The 27,845-nt window shown below is 42.6% G+C and overlaps 2 protein-coding genes across 2 annotated transcripts; one reads left to right on the top strand and one right to left on the bottom strand.

The window, feature by feature from the left end:
• Positions 1-77: 77 nt before the first annotated feature.
• EEF1AKMT2 (EEF1A lysine methyltransferase 2) lies at positions 78-8,821 on the bottom strand. The gene is made up of 6 exons (XM_027655314.1): positions 8,737-8,821; positions 7,805-7,870; positions 7,162-7,276; positions 3,883-3,990; positions 2,810-3,026; positions 78-2,027 (listed from the first exon to the last, which is right to left on the bottom strand). The coding sequence occupies exons 1-6, from the start codon at positions 8,790-8,792 to the stop codon at positions 1,900-1,902; spliced, it is 690 nt and encodes a 229-aa protein (XP_027511115.1). The 5' UTR covers positions 8,793-8,821; the 3' UTR covers positions 78-1,899.
• A 926-nt stretch (positions 8,822-9,747) lies between these two features.
• Positions 9,748-27,324, top strand: ABRAXAS2 (abraxas 2, BRISC complex subunit). Its single transcript, XM_027655307.1, has 9 exons — positions 9,748-9,849; positions 11,356-11,446; positions 14,345-14,381; positions 16,567-16,633; positions 17,969-18,159; positions 18,708-18,827; positions 19,490-19,574; positions 21,634-21,748; positions 25,106-27,324. Exons 1-9 carry the CDS (start codon positions 9,778-9,780, stop codon positions 25,570-25,572), a joined length of 1,245 nt encoding a protein of 414 aa, XP_027511108.1. The 5' UTR covers positions 9,748-9,777; the 3' UTR covers positions 25,573-27,324.
• Positions 27,325-27,845: the final 521 nt, after the last annotated feature.

Raw genomic sequence — 27,845 nt, 5'->3', positions numbered from 1 at the left:
AATACTTGCCCTTAACTTTACATATCTTATGGAATGTGAATCAATGGTCAAATTCCAACTAATTGATTAAAAGAAAATCCGAGACAGCCAGGATTTTATTTTCATTCCATGATTAAACACACATCATGCCTTCCTTAGCAAAAATTACAGATGGGAATAAAAGAGATGGCCTAAACACATCCTGCCAGAGTCCTTGACAATTAAAATTTCCTTGTATTAGCTCTACCTGATGCCAAACCAGCTACAAAAATGTCACAGGCTTTTTATTGAGGGTGTTATCAGGAGTGTACTTTGAATCCTTTGTACCACTGCACCAAAAAAACCCCTCTGTCTGTTTTCCCTGTTACATTTCCTATCATTCCAGTTGGCTGCTGGGCAGAGACAGCACACAGGACTACAATAGTTACCCAAATGGTAACAAGACCTTGGTTTTGGCATTTGAGTTAGGAACTCAAGCCTGACCAAATATGCAAAGAACTGTTCACAGTGACTACATCTGCTCACCACTGCTGATAAACCATTCTTCCAATGGAATATATCCCATTTTGCAAAAAGATGTGGAACTAGGATTCCTACTTTGAGGATATCGACAGATGGATCACAGAGGGAGGACTCACCACTGTGCAAATAATGCCTTAATTCCTGTCCTGGGAAAGGACCAGAAGCATTTATTGACCCTTAAAGATCTCCCGAACCCTGGGAATGAGGAGAACTGTGGAAACTAGGAGAAGCAATTCCCTGATAAGCAAACATGACCTTGCCTGTGAAACAAAACCTGATTGCCCAACGGGGCCTCCTGGAGGTTTGAAAGAACAAGTTTATTGTCACCTGCAAATGGGTTTGTCAAGGGATGAAGAAATCTCATCTTCCTGCCTTTCAAGCAACAGTAATATTCAGAGAATACAAAACAACAGAAGAAATAAAGGCAAAGAAATTAGGCAAAAAGATCACACACAGAAGTTTAAAAATTATATTAAAAAAGATGAACAAGGAATGGACAGTTATGCTTTGAATTATTTTGGATTTATGCAGCTAAAATCTGTCCTGAGAAATTCACCGGAAAAGCTAAGGTCATTGTGGATCTTAAGACATTACTATATAGAAAATTAATCATGAAGGAGGCACATGTCACTCACTAGTGAGAATGCAAGACTGTAACATCCCACCTTTATGTATTTATGAGACCAGGGAAAATAACTGACCAGGCATGACCACACTCAGGCAAGTGAGGCCTTCAAAGACACTCCCTCTGTGGGAAAAAAGCTGAGCTACTTCAGCGGAGACAGAACCATGCTGAGCATGAGAACCTCTGAAAATCTGCATTTAAAACACTGACTAGACTTTTTTTTGCAAGTGCTGTGGTTTTTGTATTAATTCCCTTCCTTAACAGCTACATTCATGTTCACCAAAGAAAAAAATTAAAGATTGTAATTAATTAATATTAATACATATTAATATAAGTGCCTTAATTAATATGAAATTTAATTAATATTAAAGTACTTACATAGCAAAAGCTTGTTCCCTATTCCAGTGCACAACAGAGAAATGAGATTTTTGCTTTGTAGAATACTTTTACCTCTATTGGTCACTGATTACCAACGCTAAAATTAAATATCAGATAACCTTCATGTTCCAAACACAAACATCACTCAGTTATATTTGTTACCTGTATGTAGAATGCCTTGTTTCCCTCCCAGACATGCAGCTTCCCTAAAACAAGTGAGGTTGTAGCAAGGACAAAATTTATGGGCAAGTTAGGCAAAGCTGAAATGTTTCTAGGGCAATGTTTTATAGCCCCTCAGAGTTCCATACAGAGTATTTTACTGTGCACTCAAAAAGCATTTATTTACACACGTGTCTGAGGTTTTCTGTCAGGTTTAAAGTTCAGACTTTTCTCATCTAATCTAATTTGTCCAAGATGGATGGCCTCGTTTCTTTCCTTTGGAAAACCAATGCTGTTACACTGTTTCCAATTCTTCCTCCAAAGCAAAACTTGGGTGTTGGCAGCTCCTCCAGAATTTCAAATCCTGCCAGACAGAAATTAAAATGCTTTTATTAGAAGGAAGTCGTTTTATTCGCCTCTTGGATAACCCTTTGCAAACCATTCTTTATTTGTCTGGAAAACTTGCAAGTCAGTTAATCTGTGAGTTTATAGGATTGTATCGTTGCACTGCACCACTGCTTTATACAGCTGAACCTCTTCCATGGATAATAAAAACCTCAGCTGGCTGACTCACACAAATTAATGGCAGAAAAGATGAGAACTTGCCAGTAATTTCAGTTCCTCACAAGGGATGGTTGTTTCAGATCCACACTGAGTTTCAAGTCTCAGGCAGGAGATTCAGGAGCTGACTGGCATGTAAAAAAACTCTGTGATGGATCAGAAGAGCAGCTGAGGAGGTGACAAAAAAGGTCACAGACTTACCAGTTCCTCTAAACATGGGTAACAATCCCAAAGCAATCAGAAGGGTGACTTCAGTATGGTATAAAGGACTCAAAGAAAAAAAGTATCATCTGGGTACACATTTTCCCAGTGTAATTAGACTGAAAGCCCCAACCTCCAAAGCGTAACAGAACCTGTCCTCCTGTGGCACCTTGGCACTGGCAAACACAGGAGATGCAATTCCAGATGAAAGGAGATGCAATTCCAGAGGAAAACAGAGGGAAGACAGGCTGAAGCATTTACTAATCTCTTTACCTTCTCTAATCCTGATCTGGGAAAGTCAATATGCTAACACGGACATTAAAATTCACTCATCCCATCCTTCAACAACCCTCAGCTGGCAGAGGGTTCTGTTCAGCTGCTTACCTTCTCTGAACTCGTTCAGCAGCTCCTCCTTGGTCCAGTTGCAAGATGTGATGAGGAAAAAGCCCTGTGGTTTCAACACCCTGCACAGGGATCTCACGTACTGCTGCCGCTTCCCCGCCGCGTCGTCGGGATTGAGGCTTATGGCATCAAAAGTCCCCTTGTCAATACAAATGTCAAAGCCTGACAGTTCAGCTGATGGGGCCAGGAAGTCTTCTACCTAAACCAGAAGTCTACAGCTGTGAAAACAATCTTCTGCTCAGCAGCTCCTGAAACTTTAATGCGAAGCAAGATTTTAAAATACAACGTTTCGAACCTGACAATAGGTGCTTGGGAAGGGGTAACTCACAGCCTTTTCAATGTTATGGAAGCTCCTTTCTTCTCTGTGTGTTATGTGATGACCTATTTGCTGTAATCTAAAGCTCAGACTAACACACTTGGAGTTCAGTCTATAAATCATAATTTGTACTTTGATCCCTGGCACGTGCCAGGCCCTGCACAAATGCAGAAGAACAGACGGTGCCTGCCACAAAGAGATTTTACAACTGACACAAGAACAGAACCATCACACAGGTACAGAGCTGGAGGATAAAACAGCACAGCAGATAGAGAACTCAGAATTACAGGCAGTCACAGAATCATGGGATGGCTGAGGCTGGAAGGGACCTTTGGAGGTCATCTGGTCCTACCCCTGCTCCAGCAAGGGCTCTCAAACTTCCTGCTGCACAGTTACTGATAGGGATCTATCATTTAAGGATTTCTTCCTCTATCTCAAATCTGAAATTCAGAATGTGGCAGCTAAAATATAGAACTCCCAAAGGGTGAACCACTCTTCTGCTCCTGCTCCAAGCAGGGAAATCTTGTTAGCCCTAATGACTGCTACAAACAGAAAACAAAAATAAATACCAAAAACCTTCTTGTAAACAGAGATTTATTTGGTTAGAGCTCTTTCACAAATGAATGTCAAAAGACATCATTTGTTTAGTACCCCGAGCACGTCTGAATATCAATTAGGTCATTTAATCTCGGGTTCAATTACTTTCTATTTCCTCAATAAACTTTCTCTCAAGACTTACCTTTAATTTAATGTTAGACATCCCTTCTTTCTCTCTTACTTTTTCTGAAAGCTGTATTGCAGAAGGAGAGTAATCAATCCCTGTGAGATTCACGTAGCCAGACTTTGCCTAGACAGAATCAGAGAATCTTAATTAGTGCACTAGCGATTTTTTTATCCAGCAAGTATACTCCCTATCTATAATCCATCTCATCTGTCCTCCTCTTATTGACAGGAAAAAAACCAACCCAGCTTTTACTCATTTTTATACCTGTTACCTTTACAAGAGCTAAGTAGCTCAAGGAATGAGCTGAAGTAAGTCCACACTGCCTAAATACCTCATCAAAAGAACTTCTGACTGAAAGCTGGTTTATGTCAAGTGCAAAACTGAGCAGAACTGTGAAAAGTAACACCCTGGAGGGGAACAGGCTCTCTTATCTGCACCAAAAGTAAGCTAGAAAACAGGAATTTTCAGTGATGAGAACATGTGACAATGCCAGATGCTTCAAAATGAGGAAAAAAATACTCTCTGACACATAACATTTGAGATTGAGCAATTATTTAGTTTATAACCCAAACTGTAAGAGCCAAATCACGTAATACATTACACTACTACAGAAATCCACTGCAAAATCAAACATTTCTCTAATTATTCATGCTAAATTCCTATTTGAATACAACTATTTGCATGCTGCAAGGTCTCTGTATCAGCAATTTTCAGGCAGGTTATGCATCACATAAAAGAGCATAGGGAGACTTTGTTAATCTAAGTTCGGAGGAGATAACGATAACCCAGCTCAGGGAACTCGGGCAGTGAGATCCCAGCAACCCTTTGGCAAAGCAGGTGGGCACCCAGGTGGAGCTGGGCACGTGGGAGGGGAACAGGGACACATCTCTGCACTCCGAAGTAGAAGCTGAAGGGACCAGCTCGGGACGTCACGTGTGTGAGTCGGCCTGTCTAAACCCAAACATAACAGCAAGAGCTCTGATCCTATGGCCAGCTGCAGGCTGTCACAGCACAGAGAGGGAGGAGGCTTTCCTTTGTTTTTATATGGAAAAACACATGGACTTGAACTGGCATTAAGCAACCAGCTGCGTGTCTACTTGTTCCAAAGGCTGACACCTTAACAGCGAGGAAAACTATGAGGAGTTTTCACAACAGTCCTTCCTCCTTCCAGCAGCCCCTCAGGCCTGTGAGCTCAGTGCTAACCAGCTGTTCTGAACTGAGGGCTAATTGCAGCTCAGCACAAAGACAGTGTTGTTTGCATGTGATGGAGAACAGCTTATTGCTCAGGCTCCTGCCCACGTTCCTCCCCAGAGCAAAGCAGGCTTCCTCAGATGCCTGTGCTGAAGGCTTGGGGGTGGAAGAGTAGTTCTCACAACAGCTCCTCTGTTTGGAAAGGAAGGGCTTGAGTCACTTCAGGGAGTTCCCATTCACTCCTATAGTCTCCAGGGCAGAGAAGGAAAGGTTAGAGATAAACAGCACTAAATGCTGCTAAACCTGTAGGGCCTGACTGTGACAGGAAGGGATCCTTCCCTCACGTGCCATCCTGCAGCTGGACTCCTGCCCTGAAGGTGGTATTTATGGCACTCTTCTGATGCTTCCTGGAGAGGCAGATTAAAGAGCAGAAGGGAGTTTGCAATGGTATCAGCTCTGCCCTGTGCTTGGGCCTCTGCTGCTGCCAGACAGACACCCCAACGTGGGTGAACATCCTTCGCTCCAGAGAAGCTTTTCAATATTTTCAATATTGTTGGCTGCCACAATACTCATAAAAATAAGAGAAGATCAGAGCTTTGTGTGGCAGAAACATTTCCTTAGAAGTGCTAGAATTTTGGGAAGGTGAAAGAATTATGTCTTCAATCCAGCCTATCACATCCTTGCAGTTAACAGGGGTAGGACCATGGTCTACTTCACACATAAAAAGGGGTCTATTTATGTGGTACTTAGGTAGTCTCAAGTAGTTCCCTTTTAGAGAGGTGCTACTAATGTCTTCCATGGCTGAGTCTTTTCCAGTATTGCCATTTCTATCCCATTATGGAGTCCAGCTCCAGTGGTAGAACAGTCCTACAGTAGCTGCTGTTCTTGCCAAAAGAATCCCAACTTGATTTTCAAAAGAATCTCAGTCTGATTTTCAAAGCCTGGCAGCTAACACATAAAAAAAAAAAAAGTCTTTTAAATGAACTAAGCAAGTGAGATCCTGAATTATTTAGCAAAACTAAACAATGTAATTTTTGAAGTCATTTTTCAAATGAGAACTGGACTGAAAATTCCCTACAAAAGCAACCACAGTACTCTGAGGTGCTTAATGTAAGGAAAGAGGGTGCTTTTACAGCAGTTTAATAGTTTTTAAAAGCTATCAGGCTGTCATTTTCCCATTACAGTATGAAAATCAGTTTCCTATTTGTAAGTGGGGTCACTATAAAACTTCTGTTGGATATTTCAATGATGATAGAGCTGGCTAGCATTGCACTTAATAATCATCACTATTAGGCTAATTTCCCTTAATGAGATGGGCAGTTTCTGTTTTTGATGACATAACTTCCCCTGTGCTGTGGTGTAGCAGCCAGTCCCCATAAAGGCTTTGAAGTGTTCTAAAATCAATGTCCATGTTGAAAAAATTTCCATTACAAACCTGACTTTGACTTCCAGCCCTTTCAATTCCTGCAGTAACTAATGGAGCCAATAGAGAATGCAGAACAATAGAAGCTGTGAAAGTATGACAGTCCCTTCCTTTACCAACTCCTCTGCAGTATTACACAAAAAAAATCAATTAAAACCAGGAAAAAAACCCTGGAACTCCTAAACATCTTGTATCACTGTAAAACAACATTGTAACACCTCAGACCATATCTGACCAGAGTTTTCACTCTGACAGAAATGGACACTTCATGAAAAGAAGTGTTACTTTGTAAGTAATTTACTTAGAAGCCCTTGGTTTGACCCACTTTTTCACATCAGTACTGAGTTTTATTATCAGAACTGAATGCAGAGAAAGGGTCTGCTTTTGCACATGAGGGTACTTCATGCATTAATCAACTTAATTCTCTTCTCTGGAAGAGTTTACACAACAATGGGAAGAAATGCAGTTTTAAGTGTAGGGAAACAAAGGTAAAGTTAAAATAAGGGATGCTCATGCTGACAGATTTCAAGAAATACTGTAAATTTTGGAAACTGAAGTATTGACTCTCTGTGTCTTTCACACAGCTTTACAGCTCACCAGGATTATTACTGTCACTTGTGAGAACTGGATTTTAACTCTGATTCTGTATAAAAAATACACAAACTTTGCAATATACCAACCAATTCAACCAGTAAAACACCGTTCCCAGTTCCAATGTCAAGCACAGAGCTGTCCAGGGGGACCTCGTATTTTTCCAGCCACCTGATGACACGCACCATGCTTTCCTCTCCAAACCTGTGTAAAACGAGGGCTCAGGGAATTAAAACAGCAAAAAAATCTACGTAAGGTACAGCAAATTTATGTCATCGCTCGCTCCCTCCAGCTTTTGCAAAGCCCCTCTTAGTGTTACTGAAGTAACAACTGCCACAGCTCACAGTTCGTGTTTGCTCTTTTCAAATTAAAATTAATCCCGTGGCCTTAAAACTCACTGAAAACCCAACTTTGGGAGGTGATATCACCCACATATTAAAAAAGGGAGCAGCAAGGGCAGCCTGTGTAGTTAAATCTGAGCTCAGGGATAAAAAGAAAATTTTTTAGTGACGTACACCTCAACTACCAGCTCGATTTCTGTGTCATGACACTTTGTCCCAGTGTAACTGAGAAACCTGCTTTGCAAAACTGAGCAAGAGAGGAACTGGTGGCTTCAGTGTTAAAACTCCCCATCCTTTTGTCAGCAACCCACTGGATTGCTAACTGTATTTCTGCAATGTCTGTTTTCATCAAGAAACAACAGAAACACACTGTAGGAGTCATTTTATTTACCAGATTTCCCCAGCATCTCCAATGTCTTGAAAAGTTTGCAGTTCTCTCTCATATGCAGCATCCCAGCTGGAGTAAGGGAGGAAGAAAAGGCAGGATATGGCAGTTAATACTGGGAAATATTCAGATTAAAGAGTGAGGGGAAGAAAAAGTGAAAGAGGGGAAATTTAGGCCAGATATTAGGAAGAAATCCTTTACTGTGAGGGTGGTGAGATACTGCTCCCCAGCACAGGAAGAACATTAAACTGTGGGAGCAAGTCCAGAGGAGGCCACAGGGATGCTCCAAGGGCTGGAGCCCCTCTGCTCTGGAGCCAGGCTGGGAGAGCTCAGAGTGTTGACCTGGAGAAATGAAGGCTCCAGGGAGACCTGAGAGACCCTCTCAGTATCTAAAGGGCCTCCAAGAGAACTGGAGAGGGACTTTGGATAAGGGATGGAGGGACAGGATAAGTGCTTCCCACTGCCAGAGAGCAGGGAATGTGGGGAAGGAATTCTTCCCTGTGAGGGTGGTGAGGGGCTGGAATGGATTTCGCAGAGAAGCTTTGGCTGTCTCACCCCTAGAAGTGTCCCAGACCAGGTTGGACGGAGTTTGGAGCAACCTGGGATATGGAAGGTGTCCCTGCCCATGGCAGGGGGTGGAACGAGATGGTCTTAAGGGTCCCTTCCGCAACCCAAACCATTCCGTGATTCTACGAAAGGGCGAGAAGGCTGTTTCCATGTATGAGCGCCACTTTACATAATTACGGATTGTATAAATAAAATAATACACGAAGCACGGAACGGTTCGCGCCGGAAGGGACGTGGACGCTCCCTTATTGCAGCTCCCCCCGCCGCGGGCAGGGACACCTCCCACCCACTCCCGCGGGTGGCTCCGCGCCCCGTCCCGCCCGTGGGGCCTCACGCCTGGCTCCCATGCCCGTCCCTGCCCCGGCACTCACTGCTCCCGGGTGCCCAGCACCGAGGGCACGAAGGGCTGCTCCGCGGGCCCCGCCATGCCCGGAACCGCCGAGCGGGGCGGGCGGAGCGCGGGGACGCTCTGGGCGGGCGGAGCCGCTCGGTGGTGCCGGTGTGAGGGGGGGTTGGGATCGGCCCGCCCCGAATCGGGGGGTTTGTGTGGCCCCTGCGGGGTGTGCGCGGTGCGATCGCCTCAAATCCCATCCCCGGGAGTGTCCGAGGCCAGGCTGGACACTGGCGCTTGGAGCGGCATGGGATAGTGGAAGGTGTCCCTGTCCGTGGCAGGGGGGTGGACGTAAATGATCTTTGAGGTCCCTTCCAATCCAGACCGTCCTGGGATTCGATGAAAATCGGCGCAATATTTTAAAGAAGGGTTTATGCTTTTCAATATTTATTAATTTCAAATTTCACAAACGTGGCTGCTTTTACAAGGCTTTTTTTTTTTTTTTTTTTTTTGCGAGGTGTATTAAGTAAAAAATAGGAGTGATGAACGGCACCGCTGCAGAGTCGCCTCCTGGTACAGCTCCGTGTGTGTGTCATGGAATCATGGAGTGGTTTGGGTTGGAAGGGACATTAAAGCCCATCCAGTCCCACCTCTTGCCATGGGCAGGGACACCTTCCACTCTCCTAGCTTGCTCCGAGCCCCGTCCAACCTGGTCTTGAACACTTCCAGGGATGGGGCAGCCACAGCTTCTCTGGGCAACCTGTGCCAGGGCCTCACCACCCTCACAGGGAAGAATTTCTTCCCAATATCCCATCTAGCCCTGCCCGTGGCACTCAGTGCTGTGTTCTAGCTGACAAGGTGGTGATGGGTCACGGACCGGGCTCGGCGACCTCCACGTGCTCCACGAGTGTGTTCCAAACCCAATCATTCCTGACTCGCTCCCGCCGTTCCACACGCCCCCAACCCCTGGACCTCCGTCGCCCCTGGGGCCTACACTGCCCATGATGCCCCGCGGCGCCGCCGGAAGCGGCCGTGCGCGGCGGCGCGCGTGCGCCGTGGCGTCGGCGGCGGTGTGTCCGTCATGGCGGCGTCCATCTCCGGCTACACCTTCAGCTCCGTGTGCTACTGCAGCGCCAACAGCAGCGCCGACCACGTACGTGCCCCGCACCGTCAGCTCGGGGCCGCGGAGACAGCCCGGCACCGCACACCGAGCGGCACCCGCGCTGCGGGGCTGGCGGGCCGCACCGCCGACCGTGCGGCCCGGCCGCGGGTCACAGCGGGCGGGGGCGGCCCCACACGGGCGCGGCGGGGCGAGATGTGGGATGCCCGGGAGGGATGTGGGGTATCCCGGCGGGATGTGGGGTGTCCGGTCTGTTCCTCCCGTGTGGGATGTGGGATACCCGGGTTGTGGGGTATCCGGGTGGGATGTGGGGTGCTTAGGCGGGATTTGGAATGTCCGGCATTCTCCCCTCGGGGTGTGGGATGGCAGGGCTGTTTCCTGGGATGCGGGATGCTCAGAGTGCTCCCCGCGAGATGTGGGATGCCTGGACGGAATGTGGGGTGTCCAGGCGAGATGTGGGGTGCCCGGGCTGCTCCCCCCAGAATGTGGGATGCCTGGGCAGGATGTGGGGTGTCTTGGCTGCTCCCTGGGATGTGGGGAGTCTGGAATGTGAGGTGTTCGGGATGTGGAGTGCCTGGGCTGCTCCCGGCGATGTGGGGTACCCTTGATGCTTTCTGCGGGATGTGGAGTGTCCGGCGGCTGCTCCCCAAAGGATGCGGGGAGCCTGGTGACCTCCCCCCGGGATATGGGGTGTCCGGCGTTCTTCCCTGTGGGATGCGGGGTGTCCGGGCTGGTCCCCGGGATGTGCGGTGCCTGGGCGGGATGTGGGATTCTAGGGGTGTTCCCTGGGATGTGGGGTGCTCGGAGTGCTCCCCCGGGATGTTCCCGGCGGGGCGGGGCTCCCGCGGGACTGGGGTTGCAGGCAGGGAACACGTGTGTAGAAGCTCTGTGGGTGGGTTTCCCGCAGCCGCGCCTGACCAGCGCAGAGCTGGGGTGTTCCCGAATCCCACGGTTTTGTTGGCATGATTTTAGGCTGAGCTTGCTCTTTAGCTCTGCACCACCATCTCGGTGCTTGTGCCAAAACCACACAATTCTTGCTCAGTCTCCTTCCTCATTTTGGGTAGGGGTGGAGAATAAATTACTTTGTTTTACCTTTAAATTAACATCTGGGTTTTATAATCCCTGTTGTTGTTCAGGGTCCAGCCCAGTCTCCACACAGAAATTTGAGTAAGGCTCTGCAGGTGTAAACTCCACTTCCCTTGGATTTGCAGGAGCAAAGCAGCCTTGTGCTCAGACCTCCTTCTCATCCCTTTGGGGCTGGGGCAGAACCCTCCCTTCTGTAACGTGTTTCCCTTGTGTAAGTTGTGTGTAGAATGTTATTTTTGGACAAGCCATCCCTGCAGTGTTGTGAAAGGATGCTGGCAAAGCAGCAAATCAGCCTTGGTGAACCTCAGGGCAGGTTGTACCCGCTGCAGCTCAGATGGGTGCTTCAGACTAAATCTTTGGTTCAACTTAAGGACTAAGAAAGTTACAGTACATGACTGTATGCAGTGAATTTCTTTCCATTTTTAGTCCTTTTATTTTCCTTTTAAATTGTAGGAAGGATTTCTGCTGGGAGAGGTGAGGCAAGAAGAGACCTTTAGCATTAGTGATTCACAGATCAGCAACACTGAATTTCTACAAGTGATTGGTAAGTGATGTAACTTTGAGACATTCTGAGATTGGCACTGCTCAGGTTTTAAGTTCTCAGGACAAAATTTCATTAAGAATCACTTCACCTGTGAGACCATCAGAGGGTGTATCCTATTTGCCACAGTGTCTATGTGTTTGTGGTTGTGAGGAAAGGAAACAGACCTTTGCTAGTTACAGAAGTTTTGTGCATCTTCTTGTGTAAAGAAAAGATTGTTTATTGAAGACATTTATCTGCATTTCATGATGGAGAAATTAGTTACTTGGCTGTTGGTCCTGCAGAGAGTTTCTTGATCCAGTTGCCTAAGTATTTAAGCATGTGCTTAAAATGAAATTAATTCATTGCTTGATTTACTAAGACTGGAAAGGGGCAGGTTTTCAGTAAAAGGTTTGGATGGACAGCTGGGAGCTGGCAACATCATAAACTGTCACAGCAAGACTGGACAAGAAATATTTGTCAGACAATTCGTTTGTAAAGCACAAGGACTCTACAGCTGATCTGTGTGAAAAGTGAAAGAAGATTGAAGCTCTTGCTGTTAAGTGTTAGTTGAATTAGATTTTTCCTGCATGAGTGAGAAGCTGTTGCATGTTTTTAGCTCTTTGGTTTGTAGAAAGTAGGAAAGCCCTGAAAGAAAAGGCCTTTTTGTTTCTGTATGTATAACCAGATGTTAAAATATGTCTAAACCTTCCTAAAAACCCAAATGTATCCATACCTGGCTTTGTGAATCTGATCCCAGGTAACAAAGCAGGGTCTGCATAAAGCTCAGGTAACACACAAACATCTTTGGATTGACTCTCAGTTGTTTTTCTGACACAGAACTGATGATCTGAAGTGATGATGGTTGTGTGCCCAGCAATCCAGAAGGTTGAGTAGTTTCCTGTTCTGGTTATTCCTAAGAGATCAAGGGTGGTAAATTGACTGAAGTGTCAATTAATTAATTAGTTAGTTGAGCTAAATTACAGAAAGTAAAGGCATAGCTTTTTTTGTGTGTGCATATAATCACTATCAGAGCACTTTGTGAGGGAAGGCAGCTGATAGCTCTGTGTGTTCAGACTAAACTGACAGAGCCAGTCACTTTTTGAAGTTTCTAAAGCAGACACTGCTCTGCAGTGGTCACTGATCCTGGTTATTATTGGCAGTGATGTCACCAGCTGCAGCCTTGGCCTGGTTTCCTAAACCAAGTGCTTGTGGTGTTAAAAATCACTCCCTTTTTAGATCACTCCTTTGTCACATTATTAGTTACAGTTACTTTATGAAAATGGAAATCACCCACCCCTGAGGACCTTCTGGTTATTTTTTTTTTTGTTTACCAGACTTTTACTTCAATATTTCTTTGTGAACATTAACTCTTGAACTCCCAGTTCAGCTCAGGGGATTGACAGTTTTGTGGCACTGTTGTCACAGATGAGTTTTAACTTCTTTTATCTGTAAGATCAGTGGTGATGTTTGAGTATCTATGTGTGTATATACAGTATGCATGCTATATCTATAAATAAGCCAATGTGTAAGCCTTAAATTTAGAATGTTGGCTGCTGCATGTGGTCTGAGCAGGAGGCTTCTTGCTTCCTGTTTTTCAAAACACGAGGTCTGTGTGGCAATATCATAACCCAAGGATCAAGTGTGTTGTTGCAGTCAATATATTTCCTGGAAAACAGTGGTCTAAGCTTCAATAATTGCACTTACTGGCTTTGTTAGCAGATTGTTTCCTGCATGATGATGCAAAAATACTGGAATTGATACAATTCTATACAATTCCTAAGAAAGCAGCTCTCACAGCAGCATCCTGAGAAGTTCTTGCTAGTGAGGATGCACAGTTTCTTGGGCAGTGGGCCTGGAATGGATGCTCTGGGCCTTGTTTTGATAGACACTAAATGTGCTGGGAGGTTAATGTGTGCAGTCTGCTGTTCCTGGGAATTGTCATCCCAGTGTGACTGTGCTGAGATGGCAGCCCTGAGCAGCAGGTGGTGTGTCACCCTCCAGGAAGGAAGAGTCTGAACAAAGTTGTTGCTAAACACTCCAGTGGGGTTCTGCTGTGGGAGCTGGAAATATCAGTGCTACATCATCATAGAATCACAGAGTCATGGAATGGTTTGGGTTGGAAGGGACCTTAAAGCCCATCTCATTCCAACCCCCTGCCATGGGCAGGGACACCTTCCACTAGACCAGGTTGCTCCAAGCACCTGAAAAAATAAGTCATGTTTGGTGTTGGAGTGATAATGGGGATTGGATTTTTACTCTTTTCTTACTCATCTCTGAGAGTACTGCCATGTTACAACCTTTGCTCTTTAAATAAGCACATTAGCACTTATTGCAACCTTTTCAGTGAAAAAATGCTGCTCTGAGTTTTTAATATCTCGTAGAACAGAATTACAAGTTGCAGCTAAGTGTTTTGAAATGGGTTTGAACCCCTTTTCTCATTATAGACTGTTTGCCTTGCCTCTTGAAACACTCCTGTGTATAACATTACAGTGATTGCCTTCCCCATCCTTTTTTTTTTTCTTCATTGCTGCTGTAACAAAGTGTCTGTGAATGCAAGTAACTGTTGTGGAAAGGGATATCCAAGAGAAAAAATGCTTTTGTGAGGAGGTTACAACTAGAGTATTAAAATATTATTGTGTGTATTTGAGGCTCCTATATCTCTGTGTATCTGAGCAAGTGTGTGTCTTATTAAAATATTTCCCTCTGTAAAATGTCAAATTATAAAGAGAAGCCAGTTTTCTGGGTATGGTGCTGTGTCATCAAGTGTTGCTGAGACATTAAGGGCAGTGTGTGGTCTGACACAAATATTTGTTTGCTCAGTAGCTGTGATGTGGAAAGTTCATGCAAGATATGCCACTGTAATTTCCCTTTGCCTTAAGCAGCTGGACATATGTCTCTTTTTTTTCTTTGTTGTTGCAGAAATCCATAACCATGAGCCTTGTTCAAAACTCTTTAGGTAAGCTTTTTTTGTTGTCTTCCCGTGTTGGATGCAGAATATAAAAATGGGGAGCTCACTGCAATGTATTAGCATTTCAAATGTCCCCACCAGTGTTTGCTCATCTGGTGGTATTACAGAAATCCATGGAAATGGCACCAACCATGACAATGAAATTATGAGATCACAGTTTTAGTAGCACTTACCTTAGGTTGGAAGGGGCTTGTTTCTCTGTCTCCTTGAATTTCCATCTTGGGTAGCTGGTGGAGGTAGAATAGGAGTCAGTTCAAATCATACCACTCTGATAATGAGGATGGATGTCAAAATCAATTGAAATTATTGCAGTTTTAGGTTGGCCCTGCCTGGGCCTGGTGGGTCACAGCACACCCTGGTGCCCTAACCCTTGTACCTTGTGGGGTTACCAAGTTGTTTTGTGGTTAGTTGTACTGACCTGCACCAACTAATTATTCTGAATCTTTCAGCTTTCTAGTGATTTTTACCTTCTGATCTTCTGAACTCCAGAATTTAAATTAAATATGGGGCTAATGTATTCTATTTAACAGCTTCCCTCTATTTACATGCAGATTTTCTCTGTAGTCTTCACTTGTTAATACAGTGATGGCTTCTAAAGCATTGTCTAGAATTCCTTTTTAGAAGGAATTCCCAATTAATCTCCTCCTGTCTTTATTTGGAGATTTCCAGCCAATTAAGAAGACACAGTAGCTTAGATATTATGATTGACAGTGGTTGCATTAAGAGAAAAGCTGCAGTCAGTCACTTGCTGGTTGATAATTACAGAGAGGGTACTCTGAAGGCAGTGATTTAAATGCTGCAGACTCCACACATGGAGATAATATCCCAGTGTCTGGGAGGCTCTTCCTGGATCCCAGGGATGCTTTGTGCAGCACATATCCAAACGGGTCACGTTCCCTGCTTCCCCCCAGCCAAAGGAATGGGTTGTTAGTGCCTGAGCTGATGCAGGGAGGGGAGGAGTATCCCCTGTGTGCTGCTGCACAGGAAAATGGTGAATCCATTCACTGCAGAGCACGAGGGAAGCTCTCACAGCTCATGCACTTTTTATCAGGACCAGAGTGTGCTGTTGGTTGTTCTGCTCCACTGATTGTAGCAGATGCTGATTTGGGCTTTTTCTGCCTTGTCCTTTTGACTTAATTGTAGCCAATGTGAGGCCTTATTGCTCATCCACTGTGTTCTTGTAAGCTGGCACTGCTGATGTTGGGTGTGACAGGCTTGGTTCCAGTGCTGGTACTGAATGAGAAGCAAGGATTTTCAAAAGTCTGATTTCTCTGTCTGTGGAGTTTTCAAATGGATGTCTTTCATGACATACCAGTTGCTCATCCTATAAAAAATTACTCTTATAAAGCACAGAAAGAGAAAGAATTGCATAGCTACTACTTACCAGAATGCATAAATAAATAAATACTGTGAACATGAATTGAAAAGATTATGCAAATAATACGTATTTCAAATTACCAATTAGTTGTAGTCTGAATTTTCACTACAACTTGCATCTTGAAGCAAATGGTATTTCCACCCTTATTTACCAGCCAAGTACAGAGCTCAGGATTTTCTGTTGTGTTTTTTACCCCTCCCACATAAGAGCTGAGATCACAGACCTGTAAACCAGAGTGTTTTCCTGCACTGCTTGAGGTGTTAGTGATACCAGCTCTTGAAAGAGACCAAGGACTTGGCAGGTAAGGCAGGGAGCAATCTATTTTCAAATGTTTCTCCTTTTATCATGTAGTGTGATCTACTTAAATTTCTCAACCTGTGTGTGTAGGTAGGTGTATAAATGCTTAAATCTGCTGTGCCCTCAAAATAATGACATGTCAGGGTTTGGGCCTCAGTTCTGGAAGCAGAGCCATATGGAAAGACCATGATACTTTGGATTATTGCAGCCTCTTTTGGCTTCAAGGGTCCAACCACGTGAGTCTAATTGCAGGACTGGAGCTCAAGAAACTTATTTGAAGTTACATGTAAAATAGCCCTGCTTCCCTTTCTTTTAGGCAGGGTTTTAACAATTAAAACAGTGCATTTATGTCAATAAAGGTAAAACTCTGGAAATTGCTTTGTATTGTATAGAATGCCACCTATTTGAAGAATGTTCAAAGTGTAAAGTGTTTACTTTATGTATAATATATGTGTGTAAACTGTGTGTCTGCCTTTCTCTCTTCCTGTTTGGTTCCAGCTTTTATGATTATGCAGGCAAAGTTAATGAGGAGAGTTTGGACAGGATCCTTAAAGACCGAAGAAAAGTAAGTTTTCTCTCTTTTCCTCCTGTTCTGGTCATTAGAAAGAGTGGGTTTGGAAAACAAATGAACAGAAAAAAGGTAATTAACTAGGAGAAATATTTTCTTTCATAAATCTGGTGGTTTGTTTTGATCCAGGGCTTATCCTGTACAGAAGTTGGTGGATTTGTGGTGCTTAGGTTAAACCAAGGGCAATGTCTAATTTCCCTGAAGAAATGTGAAGGATTTAAGTGTAGGTCTCCAAAAATGAAAGGCTGTATTAACCCACTCAGATTTCTGAGCTAAAAACGTGGCATAATGATTGTGTACTTTGCTGCTGAACCCACCAAAAATGCAGTTGATCTGAAAATCTTTTTGAAAGAGTTCATTTGGAGGTATTGTAACGATTCAGCCTTGTAATTGCAATTTTTGCACTGTCAGTTTTAAACTGAAAAAGCTCTTCCATCAGTTATGTCACAGCTTATAGATGTTTAAAGATATTGTCACAGCTCCAAATCATGGCTGTTAGTAGCACAACCAGTATTAAGAAGATTAAATTTTATTAGTTCTTTGGAGAAGACTCAAACCTTTTCTAATTATCCAAGAGTTGTTTCAGAGGTTCTCATGAACTGATACATCAAAGAGCAGAGCTGAAGGTGTGGTCCCTTATGTAGTGAAGTGGTGGAGTGAGTTTCCAGTATTGAATCCTGAATTCTGTGACCCTATAACTCTACTCTAGAACATTAAGTTCCCCCTCAGGAAATGAGGCAAAAAACATAATTTAAAGATATTTGTCTCCCACTAGTTTTCACTGGAATGTTATTTTTTTAGGATCTGCCTTACAGGGGGACTGGCAAGGTGCATAATCTGTGGGGGGAATGTAGGCAAAACCAAAGAAAATAAAACTTGAAGTGTCATGTGACTACAGCATCACAGATTTAATGACATTAATTGTCATAATGTCAAAAAAGAAAGAAGTACTGCTGTCTGGGAATAAAGACAGTCTTGTATTCTCTTTTATTAGCAAACTAAGCAGGCTTTATTACATTCAGGCTAAATAATTTAATATTTAATATAAAAAAAATTAAAAACAAAGCTTCCTGTTCTTTTATTTAACATGGGAGTTATATTGTTTTATATTTGATAGTCGTGTTTTAACAGGATGCTACACTTTTTGTGGTGCAAAGGTGCAAATCTCTAGGAATTCTATTCTTTTAATAGGTGCAAATCTCTAGGAATTCAGTTTGTTTTGTTGTAATAAAGCTTTTGGCTAATTGTGATACCACAATTTTAGCAACTTTATTCTCAGAAGGTGAATGTGTGTCTCTGAGTTAACACTTTTCTGATGTACTTTGATTGCAGAACGTTATTGGATGGTACAGATTTAGGAGAAACACACAGCAGCAGATGTCATATAGAGAGCACATCATTCATAAACAGCTGACACACATCCTTGGAGTGCCTGATCTTGTCTTCCTTCTCTTCAGCTTCATTTCTACTGCAAATAACTCAACACATGCTTTAGAATATGTGCTTTTTAGACCAAACAGAAGGTAAGCCATCTCTGTATATGAGCAAACCTCATTTTTTGGTTCTTGCTGCTATTCTTCAAGCTATTTAGAAGTTTGTACAATTATATGTAAATTATATGTTTGTCTAATAATGTCTTGGGGTGCACTTGTTAGTGTAACAAACCACCACTTGTTAGTGATGGCAGCTTTTTTCCCTGTGCAAATAATTTATGAATTAAAGTTGGGGTGAGCAAAAATTCTTTTCAGACTTTAAATCATCAAACAAACAAAAAATATATTTTAAGAGATATCAGATGTCAAGTACCATGTTTCTTATAGTGGACCTGAATGTGTCTGTGGTAGTTCAAGTGCACATTTCAAAGGTCCTGAGAGGTATGGAGGTAGGAATTTTTGATCCTGCATTTATTTTGAACACAACCTGTAATATTTAGCAGCTTTTATAACAAACCTAATGCAGAAGCTTTAAAATGAGAAGAGTTGTGATCATCAGAGAGCTGGGATAATATCAAGGCTATTGTAAAGGATCTTTTGCAAATGAATTAAGAAGTCTTTCTAAACTTTCTCTACAGGTATAATCAAAGGGTGTCGCTTACTATTCCTAATCTAGGCAACACTAGTCAACAGGAATACAAAGTTTCTTCAGTGCCAAATACTTCTCAAAATTATGCCAAAGTTATCAAGGAACACGGGTAAGGATTTTTCCTTTAAAATGAATTAGTCATCCAGCTCCACATTCTGTACCTCCCAAAGAATACTACAAGGAAAAAACTAGTTCAGGAGAAGAATGGTCAGTTCCTACTGTGCTTTTTTCCTGCTTAAAACTGAATCTTTCAGGGAACTCGGTGCACTCCTCAGAAAAGCAGAGTTGGTGTGGCCAGTCCATGCTCTGAGCCTTCTGGCTGGAAGCTTGTGGTTTGATTTCCACCCACCATCCACCTCCCCAAGGAATTCCGTGTGCAAGCTTAATTTAAAACTTGAACTCTGGCTCAGAAATCTTGTTGTTTTTCTTAAGAATTTTTACTTACGTGCTGTAAGTGCCAAGTAGCTTTTCTGGCTGTTAACAATCAAATTATACAAAGCTTAAAGATTTCTGCATAAGTTTAATCTCATTCAAATGAGACTTTGTTGTTCCAGAAGTAATTTTGGTATTGAATATGCTGCTGTCCAACTGGATCTTGACAGTACTGTACGTTTTTAGCAATATAGTATTGCTAAAATAGCATATTTAGCAATAAAATACATTTTAGAAATAGAGTGATAGACTGCTTAACAGCAATTCAAAGACAGCATGAACTAGAAACCTGTGTTGTCTTTTCTAACTAATGATTTCTGCTTTGCTTCCTTTTTTTAGTACTGATTTTTTTGACAAAGATGGAGTGATGAAGGACATCAGGGCTATCTATCAGGTTTATAATGCACTTCAGGAAAAAGTACAGGTAACATCCTTTGCTTCATATTGGTCAGTATGTCTGTGGCATCTTTTATTCATCCTTTGGTTAAACCAGGAGTGGAGGGGATGGAGATTTTTAAAGCTCATAAAGAATTATCATGAACTGTAGGAAAATCAGTCTGATTTTAATAATGAAATATGTCCATTTCTATTTAATGTGTGCACTTCCAGTCTGTAAAAGTGGTTGGTATGAATATCATCAATTCTTTCCCTTTTTCAAGTAAATGATTCAATACTTAGGGATTTCTGGGAGGTGTTAGTTATTTTTAAGAGTATGCATTGAAGAGAAGCCTTGCTGAAGGCTGTAGGGATTTGCAGAGGTTTAAAAATGACTTCTGGGTATGAAACATCAGCAGAGCTCCATCTGTTAGTTAAAACTTGTGTGGAGCATGAGTGAATCCTGCTCCAAATGTGCCAAAGCATCTGAAAGTGCCTGGAGTGTCAGATCTACTCAATGTGTGCCTGTCAGTTCACAGCTTGTCCTGTGTGAAGAGCAGCGTGGCTGTGCTGCCCCAGGAGCTCACACAGCTGCTAATTGTGCTGCAGTCACAGCTTGTTCCCAGGCTTTCCCTCTGCATCTACCCTGGGGGAATTTGTGTCTCTGCTCCAGCTCAGCTCTGCTGGTCTGCTCATGGAGCAGGGAACGAGGCAGCAATCCCTCCAACCATCCCCTGGCCCTGCCTGCACAGGGGAGCTGCTCTTTCTCAGTGGGAAGTTGCTGCTTCCCAGCCTGCCTTGTAAGGTGGGTAAGGCACACACAGGGAAACTTTAGGGGATAGAAAAATTTATCTTCAGAGCTCTATTTCTTTAGCTCCTGGCATTATTTGTAACATTGCTTATGCCAAGAGCACGTATATCCTTTGTGCTCCTGCTGTTGTTTGAATTACTGGGTCTGGAAATGGAAATGGGGTTGTTTAGCCTGGAGAAAAAGAGGCTCAGGGGGACCTTATTGTGCTCTACAACCACCTGAAAAGAGGTTGGAGCCAGGTGGGTGTTGGGCTCTGCTCCCAGGGAATAAGGGACAGGACAAGAGGAAACTGCTTCAAGCTGCAGCAGGGGAGGTTCAGACTGGGTGTTAGAAAATGGTTTTTCACAGAAGGGTGTTGGCACAAGCTGTCCAGGGAAGTGGGGAAATCACCATCCCTGGAACTGTTCAAAAACACGTGGATACCCTTGGTTTGGAGGTGAACATGGTGGTGCTGGGTTGATGGTCTCAATGATCTTAAACATCTTTTCCAACCTTAACAGTTTCACGATTCTCTGATCAACAGGGAGTTGTCTTCCTACCTTTTAGAATTTTAACTGTTGTATGTCACTGTGTAAATCATGTACAAGGTTTACAGAGCTCAAAACTAATTTTGGCCTTGGCTGACTTGAGGAACTTTTACCTTTGAAGTGACCATCTAACAGAGAATGTTACAGGACTGGAAATCAGTTTTCTGGTTAAGCAGCTTAGACATATATTTGCATTATTCCCCAATTAAACTTCTAAAAATTAGATACAGAATTGAAAGCGTAGTTCATGTTTTTCAGTTCCGCAGGTAAGGCCACTAAGAGTCACCTTTTGGAGAAGAAAAAGCTTTTAGGGTTGTGTACTCTTCAAAACTGATCATGGTTAATGATAATGAATCACATTGAATCACAGAATGGTTTGGGTTGGAAGGGACCTTCATGATCATCTTCTTCCACCCCCTGCTGTGGGCAGAGACACCTTCCACTATTCCAGGTTGCTCCAAACCCTGTCCAACCTGGCCTTGAATACTTACAGGGACGGGGCACTTAGTAACTTTGGATCTCATTACAAATCTTCTGTAATGATGAATTATTTGGAATTGCTTTTCCTGTAATGCAGCAGTGGGGAATTGGCAACAGCCAGTAAAGAAAACGATCTTGAGCTTAAATATCACACTCTGATACAGTGAAGTCCTGCTTTTAGTTTTGTGCTTTTAATGGCTTCCTGTCTGGTAGGAGCTTTATTAATGTTGTCATGGAAATATTTCCAATATTTTTGCACAGTCTTACCATATCTTATGTTTTTCTCCCAGGCAGTATGTATAGATGTAGAAAAAAGTGAACGCGTTGTTGAATCTTTTCAAGCTGATGTGAACAAGTTAAAAAGGCAAATCGCACAGAAGAAGAATGAAAAAGAACAAGAAATAAGTAAGTTGCCTTTTAATTACTTTTTTTTTTTTTCAGGAGCAGATGCTGTAAGTACAGAAGGTTTTGTAGAGTTAAAATAATTTTTTTTATTTCTGATAACTCATGGGAAAAAAGTCCCATTGGGAAGTGTGTGTGATGGATTTACGTTGCGTGACACCTGAACTGTGAAAGTGTGTGTGAAATACTGCAGGTATTTCTGTTGGACTCATGCAGTGCTAGCAAGCTTAAAATATAGGAGAGAGACAACAATGTAGAGAAAGAATGTGAAAGTAATTTCTGGAAATAATACAGGAAAAGATCAGCTGTAGGAAAGGAAAAGTGGAAAAAACAAATCTAAACACTCCTTTTGCAGGAAAGAAACAGGGTAGTGTGTATGCAGAACAGGAGCTATCCATGGTTTTATAAAGTCTTCATTCCCTTTCCCACTCTTCATTCCCACTCCCATTTGCTGTCTTAGTGGTGAACATGTTTAGCATTGAAATACCACTTTTCAGTGTTGAACTAAATCTTTTTAGGTGTTTGTTCATCTCTTTTTGCTGCTCCATAATCTCCTGAATCAGTGAGACTTGTGTGAGCATATTTGCCTGGTTGCCACACTGTCCCTCCTGCCTAAAAATTGAATGTCACCTCAGTAGACTTTTGTTTAGGAGTAGGTAAGTTTTGTGGAGAGCTTGGACCTTTCCAAGGAGACATTGCTGATCCAATTTAATTTGTGAGTGCAAGAGAAGGCCAAAGGTAGAGAGTAGGAGCAGAGAGAATAGACAAATGGGAAGTAAGATTAAAACCCAAGTAATTCATAAGCAAATTACATATTTCAGCAAACACTGCCTCTTTTTTTTCTTTTTTAAGAGATAAGCAAATAACCAAATTTCATCATTTTAGCTACAAGATGGCTTTTATTACTTGTGTGTCCTGTTACCTAAAGCTGTGTCTGACAGTGAAAGATGATTTAGGTGGGTGAACACCCTAAACTCTGCAATGGCCCTGCTGCTGCCATGAGTGGATATTTTTTATTTGCTCCAAGCAGCAAGGTACTGTTACCACATGAGCATTTCAGAGCACAGTTTGATCTGTCAGCCCAGGTTCTCCTTCCTCTGAACCCCAGAGATAAAGTAAAAGAGCCAGGATTAGCTCCAGACCATTTAAAAGATGGAAGTGCATGAGTCACTGCTGTTTCCTGCTTGGCTGTAGATGAAGCAGGCAGGGAACTGCTACTATGGAGAAGTAGAGGTGGGTATTTAGTGTGCCTGGAGCTGATCCAGTTATATGGAAAAGCTGGGGGAGGAGGAGGAAGAGCAGCCTGTGCTTGCCTCTAGGTACTACCAGTGAGATGCAAATGCTGGACTGAGAATTCACCCAGAGCAGATAATCATGTGAGAGGGCTGAAACAAGAAAACATGCAGCTTGTAACTCTGCAGTATTTTTAGATGTGAGTAGTTAAATGCTGAATCTGGCCTTGTGTTCTCTCACTTGCTCAATATCGGGAGAATTTCCTTGGTTTTACTGAGTTAAATATTCCAGTTAATCATTCTCCGGGCTGGAGGAAGAGGGAGCATTTGATTCCAATTCCTGCAGTAGTGTTTTGTGAAAGCTTGTTATTCTTATAAACTTTTGGTTAACAGGCTGTGACTTTACACTCCAGCATAAAAGTCAGTTGAGACTTTATTTGCCAGATCAGTGAAGTAGTTTTGTACACGTAACGTGTTCCAGGGTATGGTGAGTGCTGTGCACTTCCCAGGTGCCAGGAAATCTCCCACTGCAATTCTCATATTGTGGCCCAAAAATGGAGTGCTGTTACACAGCCACTGGAGGGAATATGCACCTTTTATTCCTAAGGGACATCTCACTGACTTGATGAAAGGAACTGTTCACCCTTCATTTGTGTTTTTTCCAGAAATGTGGTGTTACAGTAAGTAGAGCTGATCCTGTTTTGGCTGTCACTTTACCTATCCCAGTGTCAGTTCTGACAGATGTCTGGAGGTTAATAACCACTTAGAAACCAGTCAAAACCTTCAGTCTCTCCCAGTGCTTAACAACATTCCTGCCAGGAAGTTTTTCCTTGTGTCTAATGTACATAACTTACCTTTTCATAGCAGCCTCATAGGCACGTTTGAAGAGTGAAACTGTTTCCTCAAGTCTTCCCTTCTGATCCCTGTTATTGCAGCCTTTCCTCTTAGGTCATAATTTTTAGATCTCTAAAGAGTCCTTTCCTTGGAGTTTCTCCAGTTTTTCCCTATTTTTGAAATGGTGGTATTCAAAATTAGGTGTATTCCAGTTGTATTCTTGACCATTGCAGTGAAATAATACATACCTGTATCTCAACAGCTGAACACACTTCATGCATGTTGATATTTATAGTTGACTTAGATCAAGTGTTTCTTTTCTGCAGAGGGATGCAACTGTTCCTCATTTTGTAAGGTTTTGCTTTTCATTATTCCTGTGCATGTCTTCCTTAAAATATTTGCCAAATCATCTCATTTAAGATGACTTTTACATTCCTGTTCTGATAACCCTGTTACACCTGCAGCTGTAATTCCATCACTTAGGTTTTTAATGAGAGTACGGTTTTTAAAATAATAATTTGAGGGAAGAAAACAAGGTAATTTCTTTGCAGGTATTCATGAGATTGTCCCCAAGCACAAGGGGCATTGGAAGAGAAAGTAGAAAGTGGTATTTTTAAGATGTAACATCAAAACTCAGTTATCACAGATGAAAAGTTAGTGAAGCTTTGAGTACTGAGTAAGACACAGGTGGAGAGGAGCAGCCATGATGAGCCCTAACTGAGGTTACTGTGCTCTTGGATGTGAGAGGGAACAAAAATACAGAGGAAAGATGAGGTGGAAACAGCAACAGGCTGTGGAAACATCCTGTAGCTGTGCTTTTTGGGAGCTTAAACTGGAGGAAATGAACTGTACAGGATGACTGTGCACATAAAAAACGTAGCATGCCTGCACTCGGGTAGTTTATTTGCTTTCTGACACATTTTGTTTTTGAAATGTGATCACTGGGATAATTGGGTTGTACTGATACTGATGAGTTCCATGGCTGCACTGCTAAATTTAGGGCAGTTTGTCACGCTCCAGGAGTAGGATGTAGCAATAAGCAGGATTTGATGTGATGGTCAGGGATAGTGTATTGATGACTATATAAGACAAAAATCAGAATTAGGAAAGATGAGTAATGGAGACTGAGAGGACAAAATCAAGTGCTGGAGTTGGAAAGCAATGCCAGGGATGAACATTTAATAACAACCAGAAAGAAAGCAGAGAGCACAGCGCCGTGTGGTGGTCACACCTCGGGTACGTGAAGCACATGGCCAAAAAAGCATTGAGTACCCCCATGTTCTTTGTTTTGTAGGAATGCAGCAAGCAATTTTAAGCAGGCAAATGCCACCAGATAACTTGGAACCCATGTTTGTTCCCCGAATGTCCTACACTGGGTTTGCTGTGGAAGGCTGCACGCTGGAAGATTCGGATGTCTCTGATCCTCCCCCTCCGTACTCCGATTTCAATGCAACGAGCCAGGACAGTGCTGCTGGCCCCGGGCTCCTGGACAGCAGTGTCTTCATGCCTCGGCCTCAAGCAGTAGGTTCTTCCAGTTATGTGTCCACAAATGCAGGATTGAAATATTCTGGTAATGGAGCATCCATGCCATCTTCCCAAAGAGCGGTCGGTGACAATGTTGACGAATCAGAAGACAGTGATTATGAGAATTTGCTTGAACCCACAGAGTCCTCTGACAGTGAATACTCACAGACAAGGGATTCACGGCCTCCAGCACATCCCGATGGTGATTCCAGGAACACTCAAACTTCTCAGATTTGATGGGGGGGAAAAACAAAAGAATCCACCTGACACTGTTTTTTCATAATTGTTACCGAGAGACTTTGGGGATTTAACCTGGAGGAGATGAACTACACAGGATTACTGTGCACACAAAATGTAGAAGACTTGCACTAGATGGTTTATTCACCTTGTGATACATTTTGCAAGTTTTATAATGGAATCATTAGGATAATCAAGTTGTACTAATACTGATGAGGTTCATGGATGTACTGGTAAATTTAGGCAAAATGAAATTTATAGAGATCTTGTAGCTTTTGTTGCCATATTTTCTTTAAGACAATAAATTGGGATGTATAGTAACTAAGCACAGTTAGTCTACAGATAATGTTCTCAAATCAAAACTTACCTCTTGCACTATCATGCCTTGAATTTTAATTTTTGAAAGGGAATAAATATATCAGCCGCCTTCAAAATAAGCTTTCGATGGTAAGCCAAATTGGCCTTTGCAAGCAGAGAAATCATGATAATTCTGAGAAGCCTGATTGGAAAAGATGTGGTCAACCTTCTTCTGTGGGCATGCTCTTATCAGAGGAGGGCTTTGGTTCGACCTTTTTTACAAGCAGAATGTGTCTCACTTCAACTGATGGTTGCCTTTTTTTTCTGTAAAGGTTGGGGGGGGGGAGGAGTTGGGATGCCTGGTAAATCATCCAAATGAATGTCATAAATATAATTATTCTGGTCTCACTGGGTTTACAATGACTTTACGCCACACTGGCCTCATTTATTGTCTCATTGGTTATTTTAGTATAAATACAAAGTGCACATGCAGGAGTAAATGACCGACAGAAGTAGTAAATTCCATCATGATTGGACTTTGGAGTCTGCAAATTGCAAACATCAGAGACTGCTTCTTGCATTTTATTTGCATCTGAGTATTGGATTTACGCTTCTAGATGAGTTTTTTATGTATTAAATAGGGGGATAGGGTAGGAGAAGATTGTTTGGAGAGTCCCCTGGGTTTATTACCTCTTTTCCTCTGGGTGAAACGTGTAAATGATTATTTTAAATTGAATTACAGCTCTTGTCAGAAAACTGCCGTTTGGGATAAATGAAGTGTGGTATATTTAGAGAATTTCATGTTTGGATGCACTTACTTTTATTTAAAAACTGCTTGTATGCTAACGTTGCCCAAAATATGTGAAATTGTGCCACTAAGAAGTTTGTATTACTGGACTTTATCCCTGATGTGTAAATGAGAAAATACACATTTTAAGATGAGGTTATCTGCAGCATTTATCACTCGAGGTGTCAGTAACCACTTCCTTGGTTTACACCCAGAACAGTCACTTAAAAATTTCAAATCTGTCAGATTTACACACTGAAATTTTAGTCTTTTGGATCGTATCTGTAGGCAAAAGTCTGTTCATTGCCTTCTCCTGACCTGTAATAAATTAAGCAAAATAACTTCGGGAAAAACGAGGTGTTAAAATTGCCACTCTTCTACCGAGTGTTTCCACCTTTAAACATCCAGTGCTCTGGTTTTAACTATTTTACATTATTCTCATTAGCCTTAACTTGATGGATTTTGCTTTGGAGTCTTGCAGTCCACGGGACAGAGACCTTGCTCTGGAGTTTATACCTCTGGCTCAGGTATAAACGTGTCACTGTTGGAATCAGGATTGACAGGTTGGCAACCACCGTCTTTTACTTTTATTCCGTACAGAAACCTGCAAAATGTACATCTCTGACAAAGCAGCTAAATGTGACAATAAAATCTTATTTAATCCTGTAGCATAGATTTTAATACTTGTCCGGTTCCACCTTAGTGAAAGAACTCACTGGGCTACAGACATGCAGCTCAAAATTGGGGGTTTGTTAAGGCTGCTCTGTTTGGGGGACTGAGGGAGAGAGGGCAGCACTATGCCATGTGTATTCCATGTTTATGTTGATACAAGATCCTCGAATTCTGGGGGTTTTATACCAAAAACTGCCTTGGTTTTACATACAGCATGCAGGTGATCTGTGGTACAACATGTGTGTCATCCTGCCCTGTAGCCAGTGCCCATCTGCAGGTATTTTCATTTACCATAACTGCTGACTCATAAGAACAAAGGGTATGGGTTTATTTATATATTTTTTTTTTAAATTCAGATAATATCCTGGCAAAAGTACACGTGATTGGACTTTGCAGTTTTCATTACAGTCCTGCTAAATATAGCAGTGTGGGGTTGTGATCTGCCTGAAGGCAACAGGGAGCAGCTTTAGTCATAAAACTGGAGCTTCACACCCGTGAAACACCAGTTTTCCACATC

Source organism: Corapipo altera, unplaced genomic scaffold (assembly GCF_003945725.1).
Source record: "Corapipo altera isolate COAL_440 unplaced genomic scaffold, ASM394572v1 180, whole genome shotgun sequence".
NCBI classification, from domain to species: Eukaryota; Metazoa; Chordata; class Aves; order Passeriformes; family Pipridae; genus Corapipo; species Corapipo altera.
Note: the sequence above shows the minus strand (reverse complement) of the source record. Positions and strands in the feature narration are given on the sequence as shown.

Excerpts from the sequence above, each read along its gene's own strand:
- EEF1AKMT2 (XM_027655314.1), bottom strand. The coding sequence starts at position 8,792 with ATGGCGGGGCCCGCGGAGCAGCCCTTCGTGCCCTCGGTGCTGGGCACC. Across the intron at positions 3,991-7,161 it reads GTGTTTTACTGGTTGAATTG|GCAAAGTCTGGCTACGTGAA; the intron begins GTTGGTATATTG and ends GATTCTGTCTAG. Across the intron at positions 2,028-2,809 it reads GCTGAACGAGTTCAGAGAAG|GATTTGAAATTCTGGAGGAG; the intron begins GTAAGCAGCTGA and ends TCTGTCTGGCAG.
- ABRAXAS2 (XM_027655307.1), top strand. The coding sequence starts at position 9,778 with ATGGCGGCGTCCATCTCCGGCTACACCTTCAGCTCCGTGTGCTACTGC. Across the intron at positions 14,382-16,566 it reads CCTTGTTCAAAACTCTTTAG|CTTTTATGATTATGCAGGCA; the intron begins GTAAGCTTTTTT and ends GTTTGGTTCCAG. Across the intron at positions 16,634-17,968 it reads TCCTTAAAGACCGAAGAAAA|AACGTTATTGGATGGTACAG; the intron begins GTAAGTTTTCTC and ends CTTTGATTGCAG.